Source organism: Pithys albifrons, chromosome 4, assembly GCF_047495875.1.
Source record: "Pithys albifrons albifrons isolate INPA30051 chromosome 4, PitAlb_v1, whole genome shotgun sequence".
NCBI classification, from domain to species: Eukaryota; Metazoa; Chordata; class Aves; order Passeriformes; family Thamnophilidae; genus Pithys; species Pithys albifrons.
This window is the reverse complement of record NC_092461.1, coordinates 83,056,982-83,083,919: the sequence shown is the minus strand read 5'-3', so window position 1 is coordinate 83,083,919 and position 26,938 is coordinate 83,056,982. Positions and strand designations below refer to the sequence as shown.

At 40.6% G+C, this 26,938-nt stretch overlaps 3 protein-coding genes across 9 annotated transcripts in view; 2 read left to right on the top strand and 1 right to left on the bottom strand.

Moving 5' to 3' along the window:
- Window positions 1-612: 612 nt before the first annotated feature.
- LOC139671641 (paramyosin-like) lies at window positions 613-8,740 on the top strand. The gene is made up of 6 exons (XM_071554847.1): window positions 613-705; window positions 2,774-2,854; window positions 4,708-4,798; window positions 5,799-5,985; window positions 6,838-6,935; window positions 8,390-8,740. The coding sequence occupies exons 1-6, from the start codon at window positions 683-685 to the stop codon at window positions 8,516-8,518; spliced, it is 609 nt and encodes a 202-aa protein (XP_071410948.1). The 5' UTR covers window positions 613-682; the 3' UTR covers window positions 8,519-8,740.
- MPPE1 (metallophosphoesterase 1) lies at window positions 627-23,812 on the top strand. 4 transcript variants are annotated; one of them, XM_071554843.1, is made up of 10 exons: window positions 627-715; window positions 13,287-13,662; window positions 14,028-14,136; window positions 15,531-15,634; window positions 16,202-16,282; window positions 18,050-18,158; window positions 19,048-19,119; window positions 19,233-19,355; window positions 20,151-20,291; window positions 21,734-23,812. In XM_071554843.1, the coding sequence occupies exons 2-10, from the start codon at window positions 13,388-13,390 to the stop codon at window positions 21,914-21,916; spliced, it is 1,197 nt and encodes a 398-aa protein (XP_071410944.1). In that variant the 5' UTR covers window positions 627-715; window positions 13,287-13,387; the 3' UTR covers window positions 21,917-23,812. The 4 variants fall into 4 exon arrangements, with proteins under 4 accessions (XP_071410944.1, XP_071410945.1, XP_071410946.1 ...); XM_071554844.1 differs by lacking the exon at window positions 627-715 and adding an exon at window positions 9,588-9,675; XM_071554845.1 differs by lacking the exon at window positions 627-715 and adding an exon at window positions 10,326-10,513.
- GNAL (G protein subunit alpha L) overlaps window positions 22,886-26,938 on the bottom strand; it is a 187,589-nt gene continuing 183,536 nt past the window's right edge. For all 4 annotated transcript variants that reach the window (XM_071554838.1, XM_071554841.1, XM_071554842.1 and 1 more), the window contains exon 12: window positions 22,886-25,471. In XM_071554838.1, the coding sequence (XP_071410939.1) occupies window positions 25,325-25,471 (147 nt within the window). In that variant the 3' untranslated portion in view covers window positions 22,886-25,324. The remainder of the gene's footprint in view (window positions 25,472-26,938) is intronic.

Genomic DNA, 26,938 nt, shown 5'->3' with positions numbered 1-26,938 from the left:
GGGGGAACAGCTCTGCCCGCAGGGAAGGACAGGGCTCGGGCGCCTCCCGCCTCCGCTCCCGGGGCGCGGGGATGGGGCTGGGCGGTCCCCCATGCAGGGACGGCACTGGGCATTCCCGCATGTAGGAATGGGGCTGCGCGTTCCCGGGAGGAAGCAGGGATTGGCACTGGGCGGTTCCACATGCAGGGATGGCGCTACGCGTTCCCCCACGCAGGGACAGTGTTGGGCGTTCGCGGGAGGAAGCAGAGATGGCGCTGGGCGTTCCCAGGAGGAAGCAGGGATGGCACTGAGCGTTCCCGGGGGCGCGGGGATGGTGCTGGGCGTTCCCGGGGGGGACGCAGGGATGGCGCTGGGCGTTCCCGGGAGGAAGCAGGGATGGCACTGAGCGTTCCCGGGGGCGCGGGGATGGTGCTGGGCGTTCCCAGAGGGGACGCAGGGATGGCGCTGGGCGTTCCCGGGAGGACGCAGGGATGGGGCTGCGTGTTCCGGCACGCAGGGACGGCGCTAGGTGTTCCCGGGGCGCGGGGATGCAGCTGGGCGTTCCCGTGGGGACGCAGGATGGCGCTGGGCGTTCCCGGAGCCCTCACCGGTCGCTCGGCTGTGACGTGCCCCGCTCGCAGCACATCCGGGCGGGCCATGCCAGCGCGTCCCGCCCGCTGTCCCGGCGTTCCCGGCGCTTCCCATGGCCCTGCCCGCCGTACACAGGTGCCTCCAAGTGAGTGCCGCCCTCGGCGTTGCCTCCGAGCCGCGGGTCCGACTTGGAGCCCCGGCAGAGCTCGGGAGCGGCCGCGGTGGCCTTGGGGCAGGGCTCAGGCCCTTAGGGCAGAGTTCAGGCTTAGGGCAGAGCTCGGGCTTAGGGCAGGGTTCAAAGCCGAGGGCAGGGCTCAGGCTCGGGGCCAGGCTGCCTTTCACTGGCACATAGCAGCTCTTCTACTTAATACTCTCTGGGTTACGGTGATAGGGTTATATATATATATTTATGTGTGTGTATATATATATATATATATATGTATATGTGTATATATATGTATGTGTAGCCAGACTTTGTGAACGCAGATTTGGGAAGGGCTCTCCCCACGTGCCCTTCCAGCCTGCGCAGTGGATTTTTTAGGTGAGGCACAGCGTGCACAGAACTGGCCCCACCGTTTAAGTCCTCAGGTCCATATGCCACGGCCGAGCGAGCTTGGACAGTGACAGTGAAGTCCTCGGGACTGTCACAGCACTCGGTACTAACCGGGGCTGACCCTGCTGAGCATCCGAGATGGGATGGGATGGGATGGCAGGGAGACATTGAACTGTCAGGGGACGGTCCCCACTGAGGCTGGAACTCAGGACCTTGGGTTTCAGAGTCCAGAGTGCTCTCCATTACACCACGGTACATACACACACACACACACACGTACATATACATGTACATATATACATTTATATGTGTACAATATATATACACCACATGAGTACTATAGCTACACTATATAAATATACTATGTATGTACACATATGCTATGTATCTTACTGTGGATATATGTTATTGCTGGATCTAATGTATATATATAGTTCTATATTACCTCATATATTACTATAGATACTGTATATGTTGTTACATATACATGGCTGCATGCTGCTGGGCGAAGTTCAGCATCTGTGCACGCAACAAGTTCTGCTGGTGTGGCTGTAGTTTAGTCTTTTGGCTCTAGTAGTGACATAAACTTGAGCTTAGTTGTGGAGCTGATGTTTGTAGTTTAGCACCGTAACTGAAAACTCTGATGTTTTGTCCCTTTGTGATTACTTTGAAATGTGAAACCAGTTCCCTACATTCCTTAATGAATTACAAACTTAATGCTAGAAACCTTTAATATGTGTGTGAAAGAACCTTTATTTTAGTCAAAGTTCCATAAAATTTGATGGCAATTATTTTTCCTGCTGTCTTCCTTTATATGTTTGTATGGTTTAGCATAAATGTAGTAAAGCTTTCAGGAGAGAATTTTAATCTGAAATGATATCAGCCTACTTAATACCCGATCTGAAAATGTGCCTTGACTTTTCTTTTCTTTCTCTTCCTTTTCAGCTCAGTGATGAAAATGAACAGTTAGTCAAGAAGGTGAAAAAACTATACATAAAAAATAAGGAGCTAGAAAAGAATCTGGGTCAGATCCAAGAAAAACTGCATCTGCAGCAGTTTATGTGTGCCTGTGGCACAAGCAGAGAGTAAGAATTGTCAAACATTTCCTTTTTCATCAGAAAAAGTGCAACATATCAGGACTTTTGCCTTCATGTTTTCAGATGATCTAGGCCTTTGTATTTTGTGAGGCCATCTGTGAATAGGATGGCGGAGCTAAAGATGTTTGAGGCACGTAAAGGAACAAAAGATGTCTGGGGCAACATGTACAAAATTCATTATTGTAGTGAAAAACAGTTTTAATATCAAAAAATAATACACATGCTGAGCCAATGTGCTCAAAGACTTTTACACTGTTTTACCACCAGACAGCAACAGATAGTTAAATTGCATCAATACTATTTAAAAGAGTTAGAAACTGAGACCTTCGGACGTGGACAACTGTAGTGCCAGTTGTTTGGAAAGTGTCCTGTCAGTATTTAAGTACTGCAGAAATCTTCCAAGTTTGAATTTTTGTGTGTTCATGATTCTGCTTGGAAACCTCTACTGTAAAATCAAACTGAAAAGTAACTTGGCCTTTTTCATATGTTTTCTTTGATCCAATTGAATTGTGAAATCTGATTTTATTAAACTGTTGTGTTTGTTTCAATTAAGTGTTCAGGTTCAAACAGAAACACATTTATGGCCTAAGGGTGGACACAGCAAGGATCTTTTTCTAGACAGTGACAGTGTCAGGTGAGTTCATGGAAGTTTCTTCTTCTGTAGGGCAGAATGTGTTGTTCATGGGTAAGGCAGTGGCATTTTTAACCATTATGGGCATGGCTTTCAGCCTTTGAAACAATGGAAGATCACTTGCATTTTAAAAGGATTTAGAAAATCCTGGTTAAACTTGAAAATAGTGCTAAACAAAGAAGAAAATTGATTTCTTTCTTAAACCTTTAACTGAGAAAAATTTAATGAGCCAGGAAGTTCCTTCATGTGTATGTGTACATATGTGATCTTTTTTGTAGATTTTTTAATGTAGAATGTTGTGGTTTCTTCTTCTTAGCTCATATTTTATAGCTCAGTTTTATGTGTCTATAAAGTTTATAAGTTGGTACTGTTCTAAAATAAGCCAGAGAAGTGATTCTGCTCTTCAGTCTAATTAATTTTAGAGTTGAGCCATAACTTACTGTAATTTTCTAATTAATACTAGAATTAAACTCTTGTAGCTGATTTTCTGATGCAAAAGGTAATTTTTTTTCTTTGATAAAATGTATATTGAAACATTTTAACAGCTAGGCAAGCTACATAAAATATTGTTCCATCTCTCTGTGACTTGATGGTAAGATGAACATCCATCTCTTCTAAGGCTGCTTTTTGTTCACGTACATAAATGAACTGTGGTTCTTACACAGACTGAGGCAGTCCCTACTGCTTTTACTGCTTTTTGGCCAAGCACCCTGTTTCTAGTGTTTCCTTTAGGTGGCTGTAGAAGGCCCATTTTTTCTTCTTCTTTTTTTTTTCCCCTTAAATACCTTTTCTAGTGTACCAGGCTCTCTTTGCAGACTACATGGAAAGGCTGGAGGACTGGCTCTGGACTGGAACTGAGTACCTAGTTAGATGCTTATTGGGAAGAAGTCCAAGTTGGTCTTAGAATCAAATGGTGGACCTCCTCTATATTAGGATGCACTTAGTCTGACCTAGCTTTTTTCTAGAATCTGTTTGTATGTTGTTTTACAAAGCTGTGCTGTAGTACAGTATTGCTCTTCCTGCCTGTAGTGTGCAGTCATGTCTTAGTATGAATGCTAGCTCTTACTTGAATTCCTAAAAAAATAGGAAAAGTGTCATCAGTTATATTCTAACCCTCATACATGGAGGCTGAATGCTGTAATATGGCAGGAAATTAGTGTAGCAGAATGCTATGCAAGGTGGCATCAAAGAGAAAGATAACATCCCAAAGCTGTTGATTTATTTTACTTTGATTTTACCCACTCACACTCATTTTCTCATAGATTTCACTTACTTGTATCCTCACACTGGCACACTTGGAAGCAATGAGATGTTTTGTGTAACACAGGGAACTGGAGACTCTACCTCATGTGTCCTCATTATGGGTTCTTGATTAGTGGCAAGAAATTAGTTTCTGGACAAATGTTTTAAAATTCTTTAGGAGTGTCCTTGTGCTATTCGTGTTGTGCTGACAGGGAGAGGAATGATGTTATATGACATGCTGCAGTCATTCCACCCACCTGTTGTTGGTGTGTAGGTCTTCCATCAAAGAGTGAGTTGCCCTGAGGTTTGCTCACAGTGTGGCCATGTGTGCTGGACAAAACAGGATCCTCAGTCTGGCTGAGAGAAAGGAATTCTTTGCCATCCATACTGACCATTCTTTTAACTTGATTTGCTGTTATTTTCTGGTGCTTTCTCTTTCTGTGTTGACAATGACACTTCATTCACCCCCATCTTTAAATGTTTCTGTTATGAGTCTGCAGTACAGCTACAGCCCAAGTGATCTCTGTGGGGTGTCTCTGATACTTTCACCATAAAGGATCCATGTTTCTTGGCTTTCATGTTTTGGTGCAATTTATGCATTTCTTCTGTTTTAGACTACTTCATATGTATAATGAGCTACAGAAACGTTACATTAAACAAAGCAAAACAAATAAGGAGCAAAGTGAAGCAATTAAAAATCTCACTGTAAGTAGAATTTGTAGGAGATGGTATCAAATAGCCAAACATATGCTTTCAGGGAGACTGAAAAGTATTTCTTATATTTGTGAAATGAGGTCCTGCATTTCTTGTTGTATGTGTTTTTGTTTCCCATGATATTGAGGTAGTGGACAGTAGCCTGTAGTTCCCTTTGAAAGTGGACTCTTGTCACTGGTATGTCTGTAACAGAAAGTTGTCTCCCCTTTGCTTTTTTTGTTACTCATCCACCTACCCATCCTTCAGATTGTATGTGTGTCTTCTAACCTGTCTTGTACCAGCCCTGATGTGTTTCTGTGTGTGTCAAGAGCTGATTTATTTCAGAAATTCAGCAACAGTGAACCAAATAAAGACGAAGAGTCTTCTTTCAGGTAGCAAGACCTGTGGGCTTGCTGTGCAAAAAGACTAACATTATAACTGAGATGAAGGGAAGGTTTTGTGGTCAGGAAGCTTAAGTGGGTATTGCCTCTTGGGCTTTGATCAAGCGTTGTAGTTGACCAGCTTAATTTCTTCATTTGTCCTTTGTTTATTTGTAAATTAGTATTCGTTATAATTTGGATTATATGTAGTTTTTCTTAGGAGTTGGGAATTACTGCCACTTTGTGCACTTACATTGTACTGGAACAGGTTGCCCAGAGGAGTTGTAGATGCCCCATTTCTGGAAGTGTTCAAGGCCAGTTTGGATGGGGCTTTGAGCAACCTGGTCTAGTGGAAGGTGTCCCTGCCTGTGGCAGGAAGGTTGGAAGTAGATCTTTAAGGCCCCTTCCAACCCAAACCCTTCTATGGTTCTCTGATCATTTTGTGAGCATATGCTTGCAGATTTTTTAAAACACTTGATGTATTCAAAGCTTCACATCCTATGAAGCTTTTAATTTTTTCTCCTTTCAAACCCTTTGGATTTTTTAAGTCAGCAATTGAAAGCTCTAGGTTTGCATTCAGGATGTGTTGAACTGTGTTTTTTCTATGCATTTTAAAACATTTTTCTTGGCAGATTAAAATTCATGAGCTAGAGCGTAATCTTCAAGAGCAGAGGCAAAGAATTGAGCAACTGGAATGTAAAAAGGTTTCTTGGAAAACTAGTGCTATTTCTGGAAAAAGAAGTCGAACCTCAGAGAGAAGAATAACTTCTCACAGGGACATTTCTGAAGAGAAGGAATCCTGTTGCAGTGAATATTTAGGTAATGGTGTGGTTAGTTGTGATGATGTTCCTTCTAGTATGCCCAACAGAGAGAAAGCATTTCATTTCTGATCTAGAGGCCACTCCAGGCTGTATCTTCTACTTCAACCAGCAGTATCTAAAATGTTTTTCTCATTTTTAAAAACTGTTATGTAAAAATGGCATTTTGTTGTCTAGGATTCAGCCTTGCATTTGTTTGTGATTAAATGTTTGCTGTTTTCTTTTTCTGGAAGTGGTACGTTGATGTAATCATGGGTAGGAGTGCGTGGCTGTATTTAGTGCTATTTATTCTTTACTCTGGTAAGATGTATCTGCGCAGATCTCTTAGTCATAATGTTTGCTGCACCATTCTTTGGGTTTCAGGCCCTGATACGTAATAGATCCTGGGTTTAGTCTGGTTTCAGCACATTCTTCCTCACAAGTAAATCTACAAGTCAGGGTGCAATCCTGTTCTACTTCAAAGCATGGAAAAGAGATGGAAAAGATCGTGTAATGTGGGCATAATTTTCAGGAAATGTGCTGTCAGCAAGGGCTAATGTGACCCTCTGGTAAGTCAGGAAAAGGTAATCAAGGCATATGATGTGTGTATTGTGGATTTTAAAGTAAAATAATCCCACATTCTAAGAACCTTTCAGATTATCCAATTGGCAAATCCTGCTATCTTTCATAGTACTTAGGAATGTTCTGGGCCAGTTCTTAAGAATAAATCACTTTATGAAAAAGGTGCTTTTAAGAGCTGAACCATAATTTTCTAATACCACAAAAGGCAGGCAGCTCTTTAGCTGTAATATGATTCATGTGAGTGGGAGGTTGACTGTGTTGGTTAAGTCTCCATTTTTTTATTTGAATATAGAGCTATTGTTGAAGGAGATTAAAAAGCTGAAGAAAGAAAATGGAAAGTTGTCTGCAGAAAAGAGAGCACTAAAAAATGAATTAGCTGGATTAGACAAGGTAATTTAATTTAAGACAAGTTTAATAGTAGGTGATTTTTGAAAAACTAACTTTTCTGCCTGAAATATCTTTAGACTGAACACATATTGTTACCAAGCAAAATACATAAACAGGCAGTGTGTAGCCTTCTGGGAGTTGGAAATGAATGGCTCCTGGAAACATTCATGTCCTGCAGTGCTGCTTAGCTAAGGAAGAGGAATAATGCAACTTTAATTTTATGGTTTTGGTTTTATTTTTGGGTTTAGTCCATAGCTGTGGATTTTCTTGTGGATTTTTTTTAAATGTTTGGGCAATTTGATTACTTCATGAGAGATTATTTGCCTCAGGTCATTTTGACATTAAAATTGTAGCTGCTGGTACAGCCTTAATTTCTTTCAACAGGTACTTGCATAGAGAATAAAATAATTTTTGAATGATTGCTTCTATTGCTTCATGATGTCAGTAAGAGGAAACCTGTTTTCTCTTGAACTTAAAAGATACCACAGTTATGCCTCTAACAGAACTCCAAGCTCAGGGAGCACAGAGGCTTTGAAGTTTTTGTGATAAATCGATAGGTATAGAAAGTGAAAGTGCGAAAATTTGGTAATTCTTGAAATTACATAAGAAGATGAAGAGATCTTATCTAGTTATAGAGGGCTCAGTACTGACATAAGATTTTATTTTCAGCAACAGACTTGTTTAAACTGTGTTTTGCTTATTCCTCAGGTCTTTATTGGATTTTTGTTTTTGAATCTCTTTTACCTCTCAGTCCTTTCTCATAAGATAAGTAACATTAAGGTAGCTTTCATTACAGGGGTAGCAGTAAAAGAGAGTGATAGTTCATTGGATGTGAAACTGGTAGAACATTGAGCCAGGGTAAGTTCTAGATCACCGTGTTAGGTACAGCTTCTGGCTGAAAGCTTCTTCTTCCAGAAGAGAAATATATAAATCTGAGGTCATGACTTTTTTTTCAAATGCTAAGTTCTTTAGTATACTCTCCTAATCTCTCTCCTTGCTCATTGTCCCTTCTGACAGCCTTGCAACTTTTGGATTCTCGAAGTTAATGGCAATCTCTCTGCTACTGGTTGACTTTGAGAGGTGCAGCTGTATTTTTGCACATATGAGTGAGACGTTATTTCCTTGTTATTTTGGACTGTCATTTTGTAGCTGTCTGATACGTGAACTCTTTTTTCCTTTTTTTTTCATTAATCTTTTTCTATTATTAATGTGTACTCCAGGCTCTAACATAAGTTGAATTCTTCTTGCACTGTGTGTTCAGGTAGAGTTTTACATTATTACCTGAGGTTATGGTGGATTGGTGTATTTCACGGTAGCTCTGTTTGCATAACTCAACCGTATGTTAATTCAAATGTAGAAGGTGTCTTTGAACTGTGGAACAACTGAACTGCTGACTGGCTTGTATTGAGAATGTCTTTGAAAGAAAGTTTAAGGTGATTATTTTTGGGTTTTTCTAGGATTTTTTTGAAGAGGTAGAAGATCTAAAGCATGCTGTGCAGGAATCTCTGAAACTGAACAATGAGTATGAAAAGTGCTTGAAACACATAAGTGTAATGTATGGACTTCCCTTTACAGCACATTTATAACTACTGGTTAATTTAATGACAAGAAGAGTTTCCACATAGTTTTTTATACTTACTGCAACATTTAAACCTACCATGGCTTAAGTGGTACCTCATTATGATAATATTATGGATTCATTAATATGATCTCAGTATGACAACCTGCCCTGAAATACTTTTGTGTTTTGTGCCTTTGATTTTTTGTTTATATGTTTTTTAAATAAACTGCAGTCTGTATAACTTCAACTAAGTTTCAAAACTTTCTCTTTCACACTTAGGAAATACGTTCCCTGTAGGAGTGATTGTGGGTGTTTATGGGAACATGATAAAATCTTTCTATTTTATTGTGAAGAATTTCCCAATTTATCCTTTTCTGTAAGCTGCATAAAAGTGAAGAAGATGTGTAGATTTGGTAGTCTTTATGAATTTCAGCCCTAAGGATGTGCTAATGCAGACAAAATTTAATTCATTAAATCATTGTGAAGGGGTTTCTTAAAACGAAGATGCTGAATCTCTGCTTGGAGTTTAATCACAATAATAAGTTAAAATACGTGGATGACGGAAGGATTTAGGGTTCAGAATTGGAAAGAGTGTATTCAGAAAGATGGGTCAGAAAATTGTTTTGCAGCACCCAAAGAAGAATTCTTCAGAAGCTCTTACTTGATTGAAGAGTTTAACACAGTTACATTGTAGAACTCTATTTTTCTGAATGTTTTAAATCTGTGCCTTTGTGACATTGCAATGGGAGGACTGAGTGAAAACTATCACAAGGCTAGAAATACTAAGCTTGCCTGTAAGCTAATACAGCTTCTTTAGTTTTATAAAAATACATGCACACTCATGAGGGATACGACTGGGATTAGAATTAAAACTCTTGTATCCCACTTGGTTTGTTAGGACAGTTTTATGTAGCTGTAAATTAATAAAGAAATTTGCCTCAAAGCATATGATGTTCAGAGTTACATATTCATGAAGTGATAGAGAGGATAACTCTCTGCTTCCTGCTCTGGCTACACTGCGCTGTGTTCCCTTGTTTCATTCTTAGCCTGCTGGTAAATTAAAGCTGGATAATGTTCTGAACAGAGATGGAAAAGGGAAAGAGAAGAGGAGCGATGCAATCCGTATTGCCAGTAAACTTGATGGAAGAAGATAGGAAGAATAGCGAGGATAATGGAAGAATTGTAAGTGCAAAAGTGTTTCTAACGTTTGTTAATCAGCAAAATAGACATGAATGCTGGAGAAGGAGTCAGTGCTAGTCACTGGAGCATTTACCCCCACAGTTTTGTGGTGTAAAGTTGTGCTTCTAACATGTTTAAACTTTGGTCTCATTGCTAAATGAATCAGTAGTTGTCCTCGTCCACAGTCTGATTTTTGAATGTCATGCAGAGTCATTCTTAAAACATCTAGAAGAGGAAAAGCTCAATGTTATTTCTCCACTGCTGAAAGAATGTATACATTGACTGTATAAAAAATTGTGACTAGCAGAATTTTATTTTTTGCCAGCTTCTGAAGATCAGAGTTTTTCAATTATAGAATAAGTTCTCTGCCCAAACAATTGAAAATAATTAATATGGTGAAAATACTGATCTCACCTTTATGATGAGCTTGTAAAACTTCTAAAAATCATTTTTGCATCAGGCCACTCACATATATTTAAAGCAAAAACCAGTGAGAAATCCTTCAGTCTTTTCTCATAGCTGAAATCCTCAAGCTCTTGGAAACCAGATTCTAGTCTAATTTAACAACGAGCCATGTCAAGGGGAGTGGTAGCAGCGCACTGTGCAGTGACACGCAGAACCACAGCTCCACCTTGCAGTGTGTGTGCAGCCTGACAGCATCACATGTGGCCTTGCAGAGACATGTGAGAAGCTCGCTGGTCCTCGTGTGTGAGGTTCAGATCCCTGCGGCGTGTGCTTGGTTTCTGAGGAAACCGCTTTCCCTGGGGTGCGCGGAGCCACATTCCTGAGCAAACAGTTCCGCTGGGAGCGAGCAGCCATGGGCTGGCAGGGACAGAGCCAGGTGGGCAGGGATTTCTCTCCGCCAGTAGTAAGAGTTGTCTTTCAGCTCGTTCAGCATCCCTGACTTTGTGATTTTTTGTTTGTTTGTTTGTTTTTAAATTTCCCTTTCTGCCTTTCCTGTCACTGTCGGCTATGGTGGCTACGTAGGGTACAAATGGGAGACCTCTGGCATCTTCCACATCTGTGGCACAACTCTCAGGATAGTAATGAATAGCAGCAGAAATGATGGGAGAGGGAGTGAATGTGGAAGTGACCGGCTCTGTGGCTTTGATTGTGGCAGTTCCTGCTTGTCACTTTTGAAAACGGCAGTTTTGCCTTGAAGATATTTTTATTTTCTACTAATTGCAGGGTGCTTTTTTAAAAAAAGAATTTTTATAAGATCATTTTGCACTTGAAGATGCAATTTATTTATTTATTTATTTAGGACATGCTTAATCCTATCTTAATACTATTTTTGTTGGAAGAGGACATTGTCTAGGACTATCAAAGTCTACTTCCAGATTCTGGGGTAGGTGCAGTTTGTGCAGAATAAAGCCATATAAATTTGTGTGTTTAGTTAAGGATTTACCTGTCTTTTGTCCTTGTTGCTGTGTTAATTAACAGACACTTATGCTTTAATCTTGCCTTTTTGTGAGATGTACAAACAAGGTGTTGCTAATTTTGATTTCTAGTTAAAGCAAAAATGCAGATGAGATGAATGTTAAATCAGCCTTTATGTGTAATGTTACGAAATTGTGACATCTGGTCAGTGGCTTCCTCCAGCTAAACCAAGTTTAGGTAGAACTGAATTGCATGCAATTAAGTATTAGTCATTCTAATGTTGGATAATGCATATTAGAAATGTTTCATGATGCAGACTAATGGTTCTTTGTCTCAAATAAGTACTTTGTAGTGGTAATATGGGAAGCTTCTGTTTGAAAATAAATGGCTATTATCAGAGATTTTGGTTGGACAAATAATAATCATGTGTCAGTTTTCAGTTTCTGTGAGACATAAATCAAATGGGCTAGTGCATAGGACAGTGAAGCAATTTACCTTTGTTCTGTATTCTGCGTGTAGCTGAGGCCAGGATTTTAGAAAGATCCGCTGATTTTGTGGCTCTGCAATTTTGTCCTAATGTTCCTAATATTTCCGGTCTAAATATTCAGAGTACTGAATATTCACAGTCTTAATGAGATTCAGTCAGTTCAAATGCATGTGGGCTGCTAAGCACTGAGCAGTGTGTTCAGTGATTTCTGACATCCTGTATATTAGTCCCATGTTAGGGTTTTTCTGTTGTAGAAAGCAAAATTGCAATCCTGTTCTTGGATGGGGGACAAGACTTTGTGGATTTCTCTAGAAATTTGTTCATGACCATGTGAAGTAACATCTTTGCAGCTCTTTTACTGTGACCATGGTACACTGTTTACCTTGAAAGAGTGGGTCTTTCAGACACCCAGTGGCCTTCAGACAGACCTCAAGAGCCTGCACATGGAAGCCGAGTGATTTTACTGAAAGTAAAGGCTGTATCTCTGTGATGGAATGCTGGTTTCTTGTGGGTACTTCCACTGGAAAAGTGCTCCTGCTAAGGAGACACAGAATGGTGAAAGTAGGTATTTCCTCCTTACACCAGGCATAATGAGTTCCTTGTAAATGCTTGTAGCCAAGGGAAAAAATCAATGAGCCCTCTTACAATTGTGGCTTATTGGAGCTACGACATTTGCTTTGGATTAGCCTTTAACATGGCAGAAAAAAATCCTGTAGTTTCAAAAGGGGTAACTATCCAAGGCTCAAGAAAGCAGTACATACAGTTACCTTACCAATTTGGGCTCATTTACACATGTTTCTCCATAACTGTAGTGCAGTTTCTGTTTCTGAGGCTTACGTTTTTCTTGTTTCCCTCTTCTTAGAAACGAAGCAGCATTGTTGTACTAGCCTGTGCCTGTGTTCCTGGAAAGCTCCTGCAAACTTGTTCTGGGGTACTAAATTGCTCTTGGTTCTCCAAGATTGTTACAACGAGACATATTAAAAGTGGTAATGGAATTGATTTGGTATAGTCATGTACTTGTGCCAGATGGTGTCCCCTGGGAGTTGTTCAGCCTGGAGAAAAGGAGGCTGAGGGGAGACCTTATTGCCCTCTATAACTGCCTGAAAGGAGGTTGTAGCCAGGTGGATGTTGGTCTCTTCTCCCAAATAACATGTGACAGGACAAGAGTTGGGCCAGGGGAGGTTTAGACTGGATGTTAGGAGCAATTTCTTCACTGAAAGGGTTGTCCAGTATTGGAACAGGCTCCCTGGGGAAGTGTTTGAGTCACCATCACTGGAGGTATTTAAAGGATGTTTGAGTGTGGCACTTAAGGACATGATTTAGTGGTGGACTTTGCAGTGCTGGTTAAAGGTTGGACTCGGTTTTCCAACCTAAACGAGTCTCTGTGGATCCTAATGGATTCTTTTCTGTTTTGTTCCTGCTGCTGTTCATGCTAAGCTCTGTCTTTATCTGCCTTTGACCCCTATCACAGTAGTTTTCACTGTATAGTTCTAAAAACGGCATCAGGCACCAAGATCCTGGCTGGCTTTAAACTGGTTTCCTTGGTCCTGGTAGGAGAGTGCAGTTCTGTGCTCAGTGGTGTGGCTGTCTGTGTACCTGAAGGAGAAGACAAACTTTGCTTTTTAGGTCCATTACATGTTCCCGAATCTTCCAGGGTGACAAGAAGCTAACACTGTAGGCCTTGCCTGGTAGCTTTTCACAGGGAATGCTGACTTAACAAATATTTTCTTTTGTATTTTCTCCACAGGGATTTTGTACTGACAGAAAGCCCAACATGATCCTTTGACTAGTCCAAGCTGTTTTCGTCTAAAAGAGAACAGAGCCATTGAGTCTTACGCTGGTGCTGCAATGCTGAGATCTAGCTCAACCACTGTGAAGAATCTTCCTCTGAAGAAGAGGCTCTGTTTTCTGCTGAAACTTGTGTGTTTTGTCAGCTCAGTGTTAATATTTTGTGAATTTTTCATTTATTATGTGGTAATTTTTCAATGCCGATGGCCAGAAGTGAAAGGTGCAGCTCACATGAGTGAAAAAGAGACTTCAGCTTCAGTCCTAAGGGCCATTATTTTAGCTGATACTCACCTACTTGGTGAAATCAAAGGACATTGGTTTGATAAGCTAAGAAGGTAATTACATTTTTAACAACTTCTATCCTGGTTTCAGTGTTTTTACTAGTAGCTAATTAGACAGTAATTCACTGTTCTAATTAATTGCTGTTTAATGGAATTGTAATGAAAACCTAAACAAGCTGATCTTACTTCTTGTATGTGTTGGTCTTGAATGTATTGTGGTGGAATTACCCACCCAGTAGGATGCACCCACTGTACTTAAACCTGATTTCTAAGCATTTAATTTGAATTTCATATTTTATTTTCATATTTCAATGTCTGGAGGCCATTTTCCCATTCCCATTGCCAGGCTGTGTCTGTGTATGCAAAGCTGAGGATCCAGAAATTAGGCAGTGATGAAATGGCTCTGATTTTTCTTTCAGGGAATGGCAAATGGAGAGGTCTTTCCAAACTGCCTTATGGTTACTGCAGCCAGATATTGTTTTTATTTTGGGAGATGTCTTTGATGAAGGAAAATGGAGCTCACCTCAGGTATGACATAATCAGCTCTCTGTTTCAAAAAATAAGGATTTCTTGAAGGAAATGGATGACAGAAGCAAGCAGACTAGATATGCAAGGCTTTGTTGAATATTGCTACGGTTGTCCTTTGGTAGGAGTTTCTAGTCTTGTAAATATGAGTTGAAATGTTGCGATTCTTCTTCATTTTTGGTAGTATCGTGACAATTTTGCCCCTCATGTAAAAATTGCAAAATGTAAACACCTCAGTGTGTGCTTCTGTCCTATGCACTTGTGACGAGCTGACCCTGGCTGGATGTCAGGTGCCTACCAAAGCCATTCTATCACTCCCCTCCTCAGCTGGAGAGGGGAGAGAAAATACAAGAAAGACTTGCGAGTTGAGATAAGGACAGGGAGAAATCACTCAGCAACTCTCCTCACAGGCAAAACAGACCTGGGGAAAATTAATTTATTGCTATCAACAGAGTAGGTTACTGAGAAAATAAAAACAAATCTTCAAACATGTTTCCTCCATCCTTTACTTCTTCCTGGGCTCAGCGACATTCCCACTTCTCTACCTCATCCACCCAGCAGTGCAGGGGCACAGGGAATGGGGGCTGTCATCAGTTCATCACATGTTGTCTCTGCTGCTCCTTCCTCCTCAGGAGGAGGAGGACTCCTCACACTCTTCCCCTATTCAGTGTGGTGTCCCTCCTGTGGGAGACAGTGCTCCACCAACTTCTCCAATGTGAGGCCCTTCCACAGGCTGCAGTTCTTCAGGAGCAGGTTGCTCAGCATGGGTCCCCTCCAGGGTGTCACAAGTCCTGCCAGCAAACCTGTTCTGGTGTGGGCTCTTCTTGCCACAGGTCCTGCCAGGACCCTAATCCAGTGTGGGCTTCTCAGAGGGTCACTACCTCCTTTGGGCATCCACCTTCTGTGGTGTAGGGCTCCTCCACAGGCTGCAGGTGGATCTCTGCTCCTCTGTGGACCTCCATAGACTGTAGGGGCGCAGCTGCCTCACCATGGTCTTCATCATGGGCTGCAGGGAACTCTCAGCTCCAGTGCCTGGAGCACGTCCTGCCCCTCCTTCACTGACTCTGGTGTCTGCAGGGCTGTTGTGTTCACATGTTCTAACTCCTCTCTCTGGCTGCAATTGCGCAGTTTTCTTTTTTTCCCTTCCTAACTCTGTTATCCCAGAGATGTAATCACTGTCGCTGATGGGCTCAGCCTTGGCCACTGGTGGATGTGTCCTGGAGTTAGCTGGCATTGACTCTGTTGGACATGGGAGAAGCTTCTGACAGCTTCCCAGAGAAGCCACCCCTGTAGCCTCCCCAGTAACAAAACCTTGCTGTGCAAACCCACTGCAGTACTAGTGGTCCCCTTCGATGTTGTGGAACAGCATTAATTCCTCCTTTTGTTTTTTTGTGCAGGCATGGGCAGATGATGTCAGGAGGTTTCGGAAAATGTTCAGGTATCCAGTTTCTACTGAGCTAGTGGTCATCGTTGGGAATCATGACATTGGTTTTCATTATGAGTAAGTCTTGTTAGTGAAAAGAGTACACAAGTGCCAAGAGTGAATGTCAGAAGGCATACAGTAACTGGTTTTGTGTGAGTGACCTTTGTCTGGTTATGTGGAAATGTTTTGATTATAATCAAATTAGAAAGGATTGTAATTTAGGGTAAGACCTTAAAAGACATCCCCCTGTGCACAAAACGGATTTCAGGCTACTTTTATGCTTCTCTGACCATACGAGAAGTTGTTCAGAGATGATCTTTCTGTGTTGGCATGGTATCTTTGAAGCTGCTTTTCCTTATGTTGGGCCTCCTTGTCAGAAAAGTGCTTAGTCTGAGCTGTTTCCTTTCCCGTTATCTTGGCACAGAAGAGTGTAAGTGCCCTTGTGCTGCTGTCCTTGCACTGATGGGACTGGGACAGAGGACACAAGGGCTGTCAGAGCACTCCCGTGAGTTTGCTGAGTGAATGTGTAAGCTGGATGATGGAGCAGCAAGATGCATGAATGGCCAAGAACCTGTAAAGCAACTGTGGCAGATGAGTCCCAATGGCAATTTCTTACCTCAGTTGTATTTTTGCTCTGTGACACAGAATGACTACTTACAAGGTAAATCGATTTGAACAGGTTTTCAACCTGACTTCTGGAAAACTAGTAACTCGGAAAGGAATAAAGTAAGTATATTAATTTTTTTTCAATGTTTAGAGCAGTGATTCTTGAGCTAGCAGACCAGTGATGAAAACCAGAAGTAGAATTTCCAATTAAATAGTTTGGGAATGCTTAACTTAGAGCCGTTTTGTGTTTAATCATCTACCTTACGATATGTTAAACCTGAAACACTTTGTACAAACCTGTAGTCTGATATGGATTGGAAGCTGTACTTTGAGCTGGGTAAATTGTAACAATTTCCTTTTAAATGGAAAAGTACTGTGGAATCAGAACCCATTTCTCTGGTTTGCCTTTATACTTCCTTGCAGCTGGTAATGAGCCATGGCGATAGCCATAACAAAAGGATTAATAAAGAAACACAAACCAACTCCCTCTGTTTACAAATTAATAGTTTCATTAATTTTAATAACTTCTTTAGTCTGCAGAACTTTTGAGGAATTTGGGAACATACTAGTTGCTTTTCCATGGTTTTCCACAGGGTGGGGCAATGATGCACAAGCTGGTTTTGGCTTGGAGTAGACCTTGTTAGTTTGTTCTCATAGTTGTGTGTCCATGCCTGCAGTTGTCTGCTGTGTGTCCTGTTACCTTTGGATACCATGCAGGAACCCAGTGAGGGAAAGCAATAGTGCGTTTGAGGAAACGTGTTTATCTTTAAAGCTCAGATACTTGAAGGGAGGGCCCATTGCTATTCTGTGTTGAGTGTGTGTGCCTTTGGGTTGTTATCACTCATGTTTATGCCAGTTTCCTAATTAGGCAAATGTTAAAAATATTCTGAGCAGATCTAGAAATAGTTGTGTCTATTTTAGGGAGATCTATGAGCTTCATGAATGCTCTGTGTAAAGCTGTCGTTTATCATGCAGGTGTGGGGTCCTGTAGAATACATATTTCAGCTGTGTTAAAAATAATTAAGGACCATCTCCATGTCCCCTTTGTTAAAATGGAACAGCAGAAATCTTGTGCGCAGTTGCAGATTGTATGTCTGGTATCATGTTCATTAACTGAAATGAGCTGCACTGTTAATGAAAAGTTCCCAGATAAACTATTTTACAACAAATCTGTGGCATAAAAGCAGCTTAATTTGCTAAGCAAAGGCTTTCAGCTCATTTGTGTCTGTAAATCATAGTGAATTGAACTGGGAATATATCTCAAGTCCTGAATGTGTGACTAAATGGGTATGAATCTTGTGGCAGAAGTTCAGAGGTGATTTGAAATCTGCAGGGAAACCTTCTATTACAAATAAAATCCCATTTTCTCTGTGAGAGACCAAAAAGTAGCAAAATACATTTGTTCAGGGTGGCCAGCCAAATGCAGTGCTGTTTGGCTTCTCAGTTGTTCTGAAGAAATCCAATGTCTAAAATTCTGTCTCTGAGGTCTAAAGTGTGCTGGGGAGAGAGGCAAGTTCTCCTTTTCCTTAGAATTCAGCTTAGTGATAAACTTCTAACATTCCACTAGAATACCACTTAAGTACCTATTAAAATATAAAAAAATCTTGACATGTAAACATGAAACATAAGGTATATTGTGCCACCTAATTAACAACTGATTATAAAGCAGCCCACTAGGCCTAGGCAGAGAAATGGCTACAGTATGGACACTCAGAGAAGGACTTTCAGCACGGGATTTCAGAAGCTGTTCCATTCTGCTCTTTTGTTGAGCTGTGTCCAACTTTCAAACAATTGCATCTTATAAAGTTTATCCTGTATGTGTGCATGAACAACAAATGCTTTCCTGTCCTCCCCACTTCTCTTCCCCCATGCCCTGGTATCTTGCAGCTTTGTCCTAGTGAACAGCGTAGCCATGGAGGGTGATGGCTGTGCAGTCTGCCGTGCCTCAGAGGCAAAGCTTGTGGCGCTTTCTCACAGACTGAATTGCTCCCTGCAGGTAAGAGTTCATTACACATCTGATTACAGCCAGCCATGGGGCACTGCTGCTCACAGTTGCCAGAGTGGGAATAGTGATACTGGAGCGATAGTCAGGATAGAACCAAAACTCTCCTGAAAAAAAGAAATCTCCAATTCATATTGCAACATGTTAGCGACTCTTTCTCCTCCTCATTGCCCTCTTACCACTTTTATTTAACTTTTAACTGTGTTGCCTTGCTCTAAGCAGTTAATTTCCTTGTCAGTGTTGCAAACAGAGGGTGTCATTTCCTCTGTTCCGCAGAAAGGCAGTTCTGTAACCCTCCCTTTGATTTAGGATACATAATCCTGCATTTATATTCATCCATATTATTCAGTTTTATGGCCTTCCAGCTAGCCTGTTCTTTTAGTTTCCTGATTCTACTGCAGTCCCATCTTGATAGCCTAATGTTTTAATTGTATTATTTTTCCATCAAATCCACTTGCTTCTTGTATTTCATTCCTCTTCCCCTTTTCATAGGCGAACTGGATGCATAGCGGGCAGCATGACTGATGGGGCTGACAGTCAATCAGGAAAACAGGTCCCAGTGGAAAAATTGCCAGACTGTCTCTCTCAGGCTGCCCTCAAACTCTATTGCCTTGTTCTTGCAGTGAGATCCTGCTGTTTGTTGCTTTCTGCATTTAGAAAGAGCACAGTCATATTTACAGCATGTACAGAATGGGATATTACATCAGTCCACAGCAGAGATTCTCAGATGTTCATACAGTGGATAGTATTTAAACATTGTTCTCTTAGCTGAAAGTGCTTTCCTAAAGAAGAGCAAGCCAACAACCACCCTCCTTCTAACCCCTCAAAACATACCCATTGCTTAATTACCTTCACCCGTTCTATGGACTGATTTTATTCACAGAAATGGATTCCTTCCAACAAAAGATGCAGTGATGTGGAAAAACTTCCACCTTCAGAACCCATCCTTTTACAGGTGTGTGAGAGGTGGGGTGAGGCAACATGTTGACATGGGGTTTTTGTGTGTTTGTTACTGTTCCAGAAAGGCTGAATCATTAACAACTGGTTCTGTCTTTTAATTACTCCCAGCATTATCCTCTCTATCGGAAAAGTGATGCTGAATGTAGTGGAGAAGATTCTGCTCCTCCAGAGGAGAAGAACATTCCTTTTAAGGAAAAATATGATGTACTGTCTCAAAAGGCATCACAAAAGGTTTGATTTATTGGCAACTCGAGTATTGGTGGGTGGGTGGGCGAGTGAAAGGAGGACACCAGTGTAGCTATAAATAGATTTAAAAACTGTGGTAAGGCTGTTAGCTGGGACAAACTGATCACAGCTGCTCCTGCTCTAACGAGGCCTGAGAGAGGCTGCTTGTTAGAACTGCTTCTCTGAGGTTCACAGTTATGGCCTTGATCCTACTGGGTTCTAAGTCCCTACACTCTAAAGTCTGCTGTGGTGCTGTTACCTCCACTTTACCATTTTGTCCTTTCTGTACTCTGTAGCTTATTAACAAGCCTGGTAGAAAACCACAGTTTTCCAACTTTGAAAGCATTGTTTTTGCTGAATTAGTAACTACAAGAAAATGTAATGATAAAGCATTCCCTAAAAACCTAATGGTCAATAGTTTTTCCCTTCTGCATAAATGTCTCCACTTACAATTGTCAGTACAAAATTCTTCCTCAGACGAGAAAATACATTGCTTTACTAAACCCAAACATTTTCTATTTGTGATAGCATAGCATGTTGTTGCCTTTGTTCTTCCGATCCGTGTGGCCAAACCCCCCAAAAGGCCAATATTTGGGATCAGGGCCAAAAGGGTGTGATTACTATTGCAATATCAACCATTTCTTACGGGAAAACAGAACTTAACACAAAAGAGTTTGTAAGAATATTAGAATTACCATAATTTCATTCTGTTTGAAGAAAAAAAAAGGGGTGTGTGTGTGTTAAGCTCAATTTCTTTTTAGCTGTGACTTAACTTTTGTGCTTCACTGTTTTGTGTTCTAGCTGATATGGTGGTTTCACCCTCGTTTGATTCTCAGTGGGCACACACACAGTGCTTGTGAAGTGCTGCATGCGGGGAAAATTCCAGAAATCAGCGTCCCGTCATTCAGTTGGAGGAATAGAAACAATCCTAGTTTCATCATGGTGAGTTTTAATTTTTTTTTTATTTTTGTCAGATAACTTTCGTAAATAAATCAACATGGCAGTCAGCTATATTTTAAAACTGATTCTACCTGTAAAAACAAAATAAAAAAAAATTGCCTACCCACCCAACCCACTCAGTACACTGCATCCACTTTATAAAGTACATCTGTGGGAGCCACAAGTTCTGTGTGGTACAAAGCAATGCTGTTGAAGACCTAATTAATATCTGGGTACAAGCATCTAACATTTTCTTATAAAGAGGGTGCATTGTAAACTAGTGACTTGTAAAAATAATCAGTATTGTGCACTGAACAGTAGAAAGACTAGTTTGGCTTGGTTGATTTACCAACTATGAAAACAAGACTGTATCCACCTCAAACTCTTCTGCACGGTGCTGATGGTTTTCAGAGTTGTGCATGAACCGTTTCACGCAGTGACAGCGTTTGTGACGTGCCCACAATCTGCCTCCTCATTGCCAATTCACATTTTATACAGTGTGTTGGTTATGCTTGTGCAGGCAGTTCCAGTGCTCAGTATATCCTTAGAGGTAAATCAGTTAGTTCCTTAGTTCGAAAACAAAACAGAATTCCTAGAAACTTGGAGTAAGAAGCAAAACCTACAGTCTGTTTACAGAGTAGTCTGTGACTTGTGGGGGGAAATCTTTTATGTATTTTTTACTGGTGTTGAGTTTAGGCTGCTTAATACATAGATAACCCCAAACTTTTAAATTCATTTTATGCAACTGTTAATATTTGTTGTTGAAAGTAGTTCTGTTTATTCCATATTCCTGAGAGTAGCTGCCTTCAAACTACACATGTTCTCTGCACATGCCAGACAGTGCATCTTCACTGCAAAATAAGAGGTTGGCTAATTAAAGCTGCATCATCTTCACTATGTTTTAACTCCTCAGCCTCATGAGGTCCATTGTAAACTTTAATTTGAACTGTAAAGTCAAGCCAAAACCCAATGAAGTTCTTTGTTGTTGAAGTTCATGCTCGTAATTTGGATTAGCCAACATGTTTTTTGCAGCATGTACTGGGTAGGAGGAGGGCTTTGGGGGAGTGAGTGGCACATTCACAAAACCTAACTTTAGCCTGGAAAGGCTCCTTGCGGAAAGGCTCCTTCCAGGTGGAGTTACAGCAGCTAAAGTTAGGCTTCTCTTGAAGGCAAATCCGATGAAGAGCCCAGCTCTCTGTTTACACTAGAAGGGAAGATTGGCCTCTGGGCTAATGTTGGCCTGGTGAATATTCCAGTTAGTGCCCAGCACCGCAAGGTATGGACTCTTCAGCCCCCTGGAGAAGGCACTGGTACTCGGGAACTGGCCCCAACCCTTGCCACCCAACATAGGATTTAGAAATCGGAGATCTGCCAGCTGTGGTGTTTACTCCTGATTCAGAACCTACTGTAACACAGCCAAGTGACAGCCTTCATTTCTTTTCCAGGGCAGCATAACACCAACTGACTTCTCCCTCCAAAAATGCTTCCTTCCATATGAGAGCAGAGTCTTTACTATATACTGTGCAGCAGGTGCTCTGCTTATGATCCTGATACTAGCTCATGTTCAGCTTCTCACTCCACCATTTTATTTTGCTCAGCGTTTAATCAGTAAGCATAAAGCAGTATGAAGAGCCAGACATCTGCATTCAGTCACTGAAATACCAAAGCTGAGAACAGTCAAACATCAGACTATATTCATGCCAGCAAATGACCTAATTTGATTGCTAGTCTGAAGGCAGGTTGCATTTACACATACCATAGAAGTCCTATACATCTGATATGACTACTACAGCATAAATAATTAACTGAAATGAACGTTTCATGCTGTACAAAAATACTGTATTCAACAATCAAATGAGTCCTTTTCCTGCTATAATTTTTGTATCAAATATGTATATTAAAAGTGTAACTGTACATTATGTAAATCCTGTAGCCTCATCACTTGTCTGCACTAGTGTCTTACCCTGGTGGAGGCTGAATCCTGCAAACTGGAAATGTTTCTCTGTTTTATTGCTGCATGGCCCTTCTAATGTCATGCTTGTGTTTTAGGGTCAGGCAGAGACTAGATGTATCAGCACTGAGAGATGCAGATTTCTGTAACCTTTTTAGAGTGTCATATGTAAGGGACTGTGGTTTAGGACACGAGACCTTCTGGTTCCCGACACAGTAAATTGTTAGCTGACTACAATCTATAGATATTGTCTACCAAACAACAAAGGGAAGAAGCCTCTGGATCCAGTTTGCCGGTACACACTTGAAACCTGCTTAAAAAAAATTAGGGTGACACCTCAAGCTGCTATTTTCAAAAAGCTGTGCTATGATGAGCTTAAAAAAGAGGGCCCTATTGTATCCCAGAGATCTGTGTGGTGAGGGGCCCTCCAGTTGCCGATCTCCTGCAAGAAGGAAGGTCAGATACAGTAACATTATCCCATGCCTTGGCCCTCAGTCTACGGACAGACAGGGATAGGAGTGTGTGTTATTTTAGATTCCTGCAGGGCGCCAAGTTCTGTTGACTTTATGGTGGTGTCACATTCTGAACTGCACGAGCTCCTCTGTGGGGAGGCCAAGGCCACCAGCTGTGCCACAGGCCCCAGCCCAGGGGGCAGCACGCAGGAGATAAAATCTGAGCTCAGCATCTTCACTGTGCGAGGGAAGGTGGGACAAACCTACTGCTGCTCCCCATCCACCCTGGAAAAAACAGAGGGACTACTTCACACCAGGACCAGTTTTCCTGCTGATGTTTCTGCAGAGGCTGAGAGCTCTAACCTGAAGGCCTGGGCTGGGGCTAAGTTTTAAAAAAGATACTATCTTTTGTTATTCATTCTGTTACTTTCTTTGGCATGGGAAAGAAGTGAGAGAATTTGGGGAATTCCGTTTACTATTAGCTTATTCCACCCAGCCTTTCACTTTTTGGGAAATGTGACTGAATTGAACATACACATTTTTGGGAAGGGGAAATGGTCATATTATTTTATCTAAAATGGGATTTTTTTATCTTCAACTAGAAACAAGTTCTCAATTGGTCTGTAGTCTGAATTTAAAAAGAGGTCTGATTGGGGTTTATAACTGTAATAAAGATACTACAGTACAAAGTTAAAAAAACCTGCTGATTTGTATGCCAGTGTGGGGGGACAGTGTTAGCTCTTAATCTCTTCTTAAATTTAAAATGGAGGGGGGAATGGTCCAAAGTGTGGTAAAACACTCTATAAAGAGTAAAGTAATGTAGTCTAACACTTCTCTAGGTTTCTGTTATTGCAACTGTAATTTTAGACATTTGTACAGTTTATCTTGGACACAGGAAAAGTATATAGTCACAGACATAAAACACCTATGTATAAAATATAAAGCAGTGTTATAGTTACTAAAAAGGACATGCCTTATTGCTACAGCAATTCTTGCTTTTTATATATTGTACTGTACCACAACTTGTTTTGAGAATGTCATTTGCATAAATTATTCAAGTTTGAGAAATATTCACACATTTTGATTCTACAATATTTAAAATAAAACAATTTTCTAATGTGTCTCTTTATTAAAAGAGAAATAAAAATGTCATCTTGTAATTCTCTTAGGCCAGACACAAGGGTTTATACACCTTTTTCTTTCTTATCTTCTTTCTCGCTATTTACTTGCACAATGAAAGCCGCTGTTGGTACAAAGATTGAAGAGCTCTATATAATGGTGCTTTACACATTCACAATCGGTCTGTGCAATTGTGAAGTTCTATGAATGACCAAAGAATTACCAAACATATTTTCTAAATATAAAGGACAAAAAAACCAAAACCTAAATCCTTGGTTCCCATTAAAACAACACCAGGTTGCAATTTGGACACTTGAATGAATTCCAATGTTTTAAAGCTGAGACTTCAAAAGAGAAAGGCATGTTTGCTGCAACATCCGGTGACTGTAATACCTTACAGAAAGGTAAGTGGTTAATTTGCATAATTTATAATTTTTATACTAAAGAGCATTTTTATATAAACCAGAAAAAAAACCCCTAAACTCTACAGATAAAGTTCTTACCTCCAGTCACTGCTGCAGGTAAGGTTGACATCAAGCTGTACAGCGCAATCAAAAACATACTTACATCTTAGCTCATTTTACAGGTACAGCCATAATCAAGGCACAAAGATCTTCTACAAGTATTTTTCTTCAATAAAGTTGTACAAAATAATATTACATTTTACAGTCTGTACAATATAATAAACCAGCAATAAAACAAAAAATATATATAGGGAGAGGACTGTTGTCCAAGAATGATCAGAACTAAAAGGATCATTTGTGGACAGCACAAATAACATAAGTGAGGGTGGTAAATTTTCTGCCTAGATGCAACAGGCTGAAAAGTAGCTGTAATTCAAATGCCTGAGGTGTGCAGAGACACTTCGCTCCAAAACCCCAGAAAAATTGCTTTGTCTTCACTGTTCCTCTCATATCTACTCTACTTCCTGTGCCAGTAACGGCTTAAAAGAGGAGGTCACTTTATCAGTTGACCTGCAACTCAGAAATGCTAAAAACTGTGACAGAGTAATAAATATTGTGGTGCTGCTACATTGTGTGTCTACTTCCTCAACAGTATTTAATAACCTGATACAAAGTGCATTAATCTTTTTTTCACCCATCAAGTACTCTTCAATGTCATGTTCAAAGGAAACCCACACAGAGGGATAGGTATGACTTTAGTGTCATCCAGCTGACATACCAGTTTGCACTGAGGTTAACCCGCTGGAAAAAATTTAGCAGGTCACGTTCAGTTTAAAAAAACAAAACCTAAGGGAACAGAGGTAGCCGAGGGGCTTAGTGGAATGATGAAGAAGTGGCATGTCAAAATAAAGCACAAAAATAGTCCCAAAAAGCATGAAGAAAAAATAACCCAAACTTGCTTCAAATCAGCTTTAAGGTTAAATAATTAAAGTAAACAAAGTGAAAAGACTGACATTTCTATAGTATATTCTTTCACCCTGTGTGGGGTAGTATCAAGAGAAAGAGTAAGGAGCAAAGAATTTAAAACCACAGGTTCCACGGTGATCCCCCTCACAAGAGTTCGTACTGGCGGAGATGCATCCTTTGAATGATGTCTCGACAGTCGTTGAACACTCTGCGGATATTTTCTGTGTCCACTGCACATGTAAAGTGTGGGTAGCAATAATGTCGGCCGTCTCCACTCGCTGTACTTATCCTCTGTGGAAAAAGGGAGGCAAAACAAAAGGGGTCAGGCGCTGTGCCACGAGAGTTTCACATCTCAGTAGTCTATAGACTTACGGAGAGCCAAGAACCCTGGGAAATTCTCTATAGAAGTCACTAAAGTAGGTAAATAAAAAGAAAGAAAAGTTGTGACCTGGCCCAGTATGAATTGACAAATCTGAAATGAAGATTATAAAAAAAGTTACAGATACTATTACAGGGTCAGTATGTAAGTACTTTGTGGGAGCCTCTGATGCCATCATCAGTTGCACAAGCTATTACCATTTGCACATCACTGTGCAGCTACAGCTGTGCTGCTGACAGCTGTGCACTCTGCCATGCGGCTGTCCTAGGAATTAATTTTTTCTGGTGCCATCATGTGGCAAATGTTTGAACTCATTTTAAATATCAGCAACACAAAACCAAAAACCTCCCAGCTGTGAAGCCAGCAGTGGCAAAGAACAGCATCCTACTGCTTTTGCTTCTTGAAGCTAAAGGCCCCTGAAGTTACCTTCACTTAGAGCACCTATCAATACACCACTGAGCCCAGAACTCAGTGCAATTATTACCAGAGTGGCTGGGTTCCCACAGAGTAATAAAGCATGCACAAATCCAGTAAACATCAGACTATGCAGAATTACATTCTCTCAAGGCTACTGCACAAGTTTTTAGGTTCTAACTTAAGCTCCAGCATCACTTCACCCGTGGTTATTTTGTTAAAATTCCCCAGGATCTTAAAAAATAAAATAAAAAAGAACAAACAAAAAACCACCACACCTTAACTTTGTTCTGTATTACTACAGGACTGATAAATATAAATCCATTCCAGATCATTATCTTGCAGAATATAGATGGAATGTTATGAAAGCATTGTCAGTTCTTGATATAATAATTTTTATAAATATTTTCTAAATTCTATTACAAAATTATACCAGCTAAACAACAAAAGATGATGTTTTATCTTAACCTGGCTACATTATATATTTTTAATTTTTTAAAGACATGCAGCTATGGATATGCAATTCTGTAGATATTTAGAAGCCATGATTTGCATAATTCGGTCATTTGCAGATTTTTGCAGGTAATTTGGGTAACATTAGACATTCTGCACTGACTACACAGGAGTGTTCCAGACGTATTCTATAAATTATTTACTTTTTACTATGCTGCACTCAATACCTAGTTCAAGGCTTACCCTCAGGAAAAATATCTCTAAGTGTTTCCTTGTGTTTCACTAATGTCATGGCTGCCCACAATGTTCTGGTGACACCTGGTTACATCTACAGCATGCCAAAGGATGCATTTCAAAATATTAAGGGTTTGTCTATTTTTGTCACCTGACAGCTCTGTAGTTCTCTCAATTTAAGATAAATGCAGTATGTTCGTTTCTACTCAAAACTCATCTTGAATAGTAGTGTGCTACTTAGCACCAGTTCAGAGGGCAAAAAGAAACAAACCCTGTGA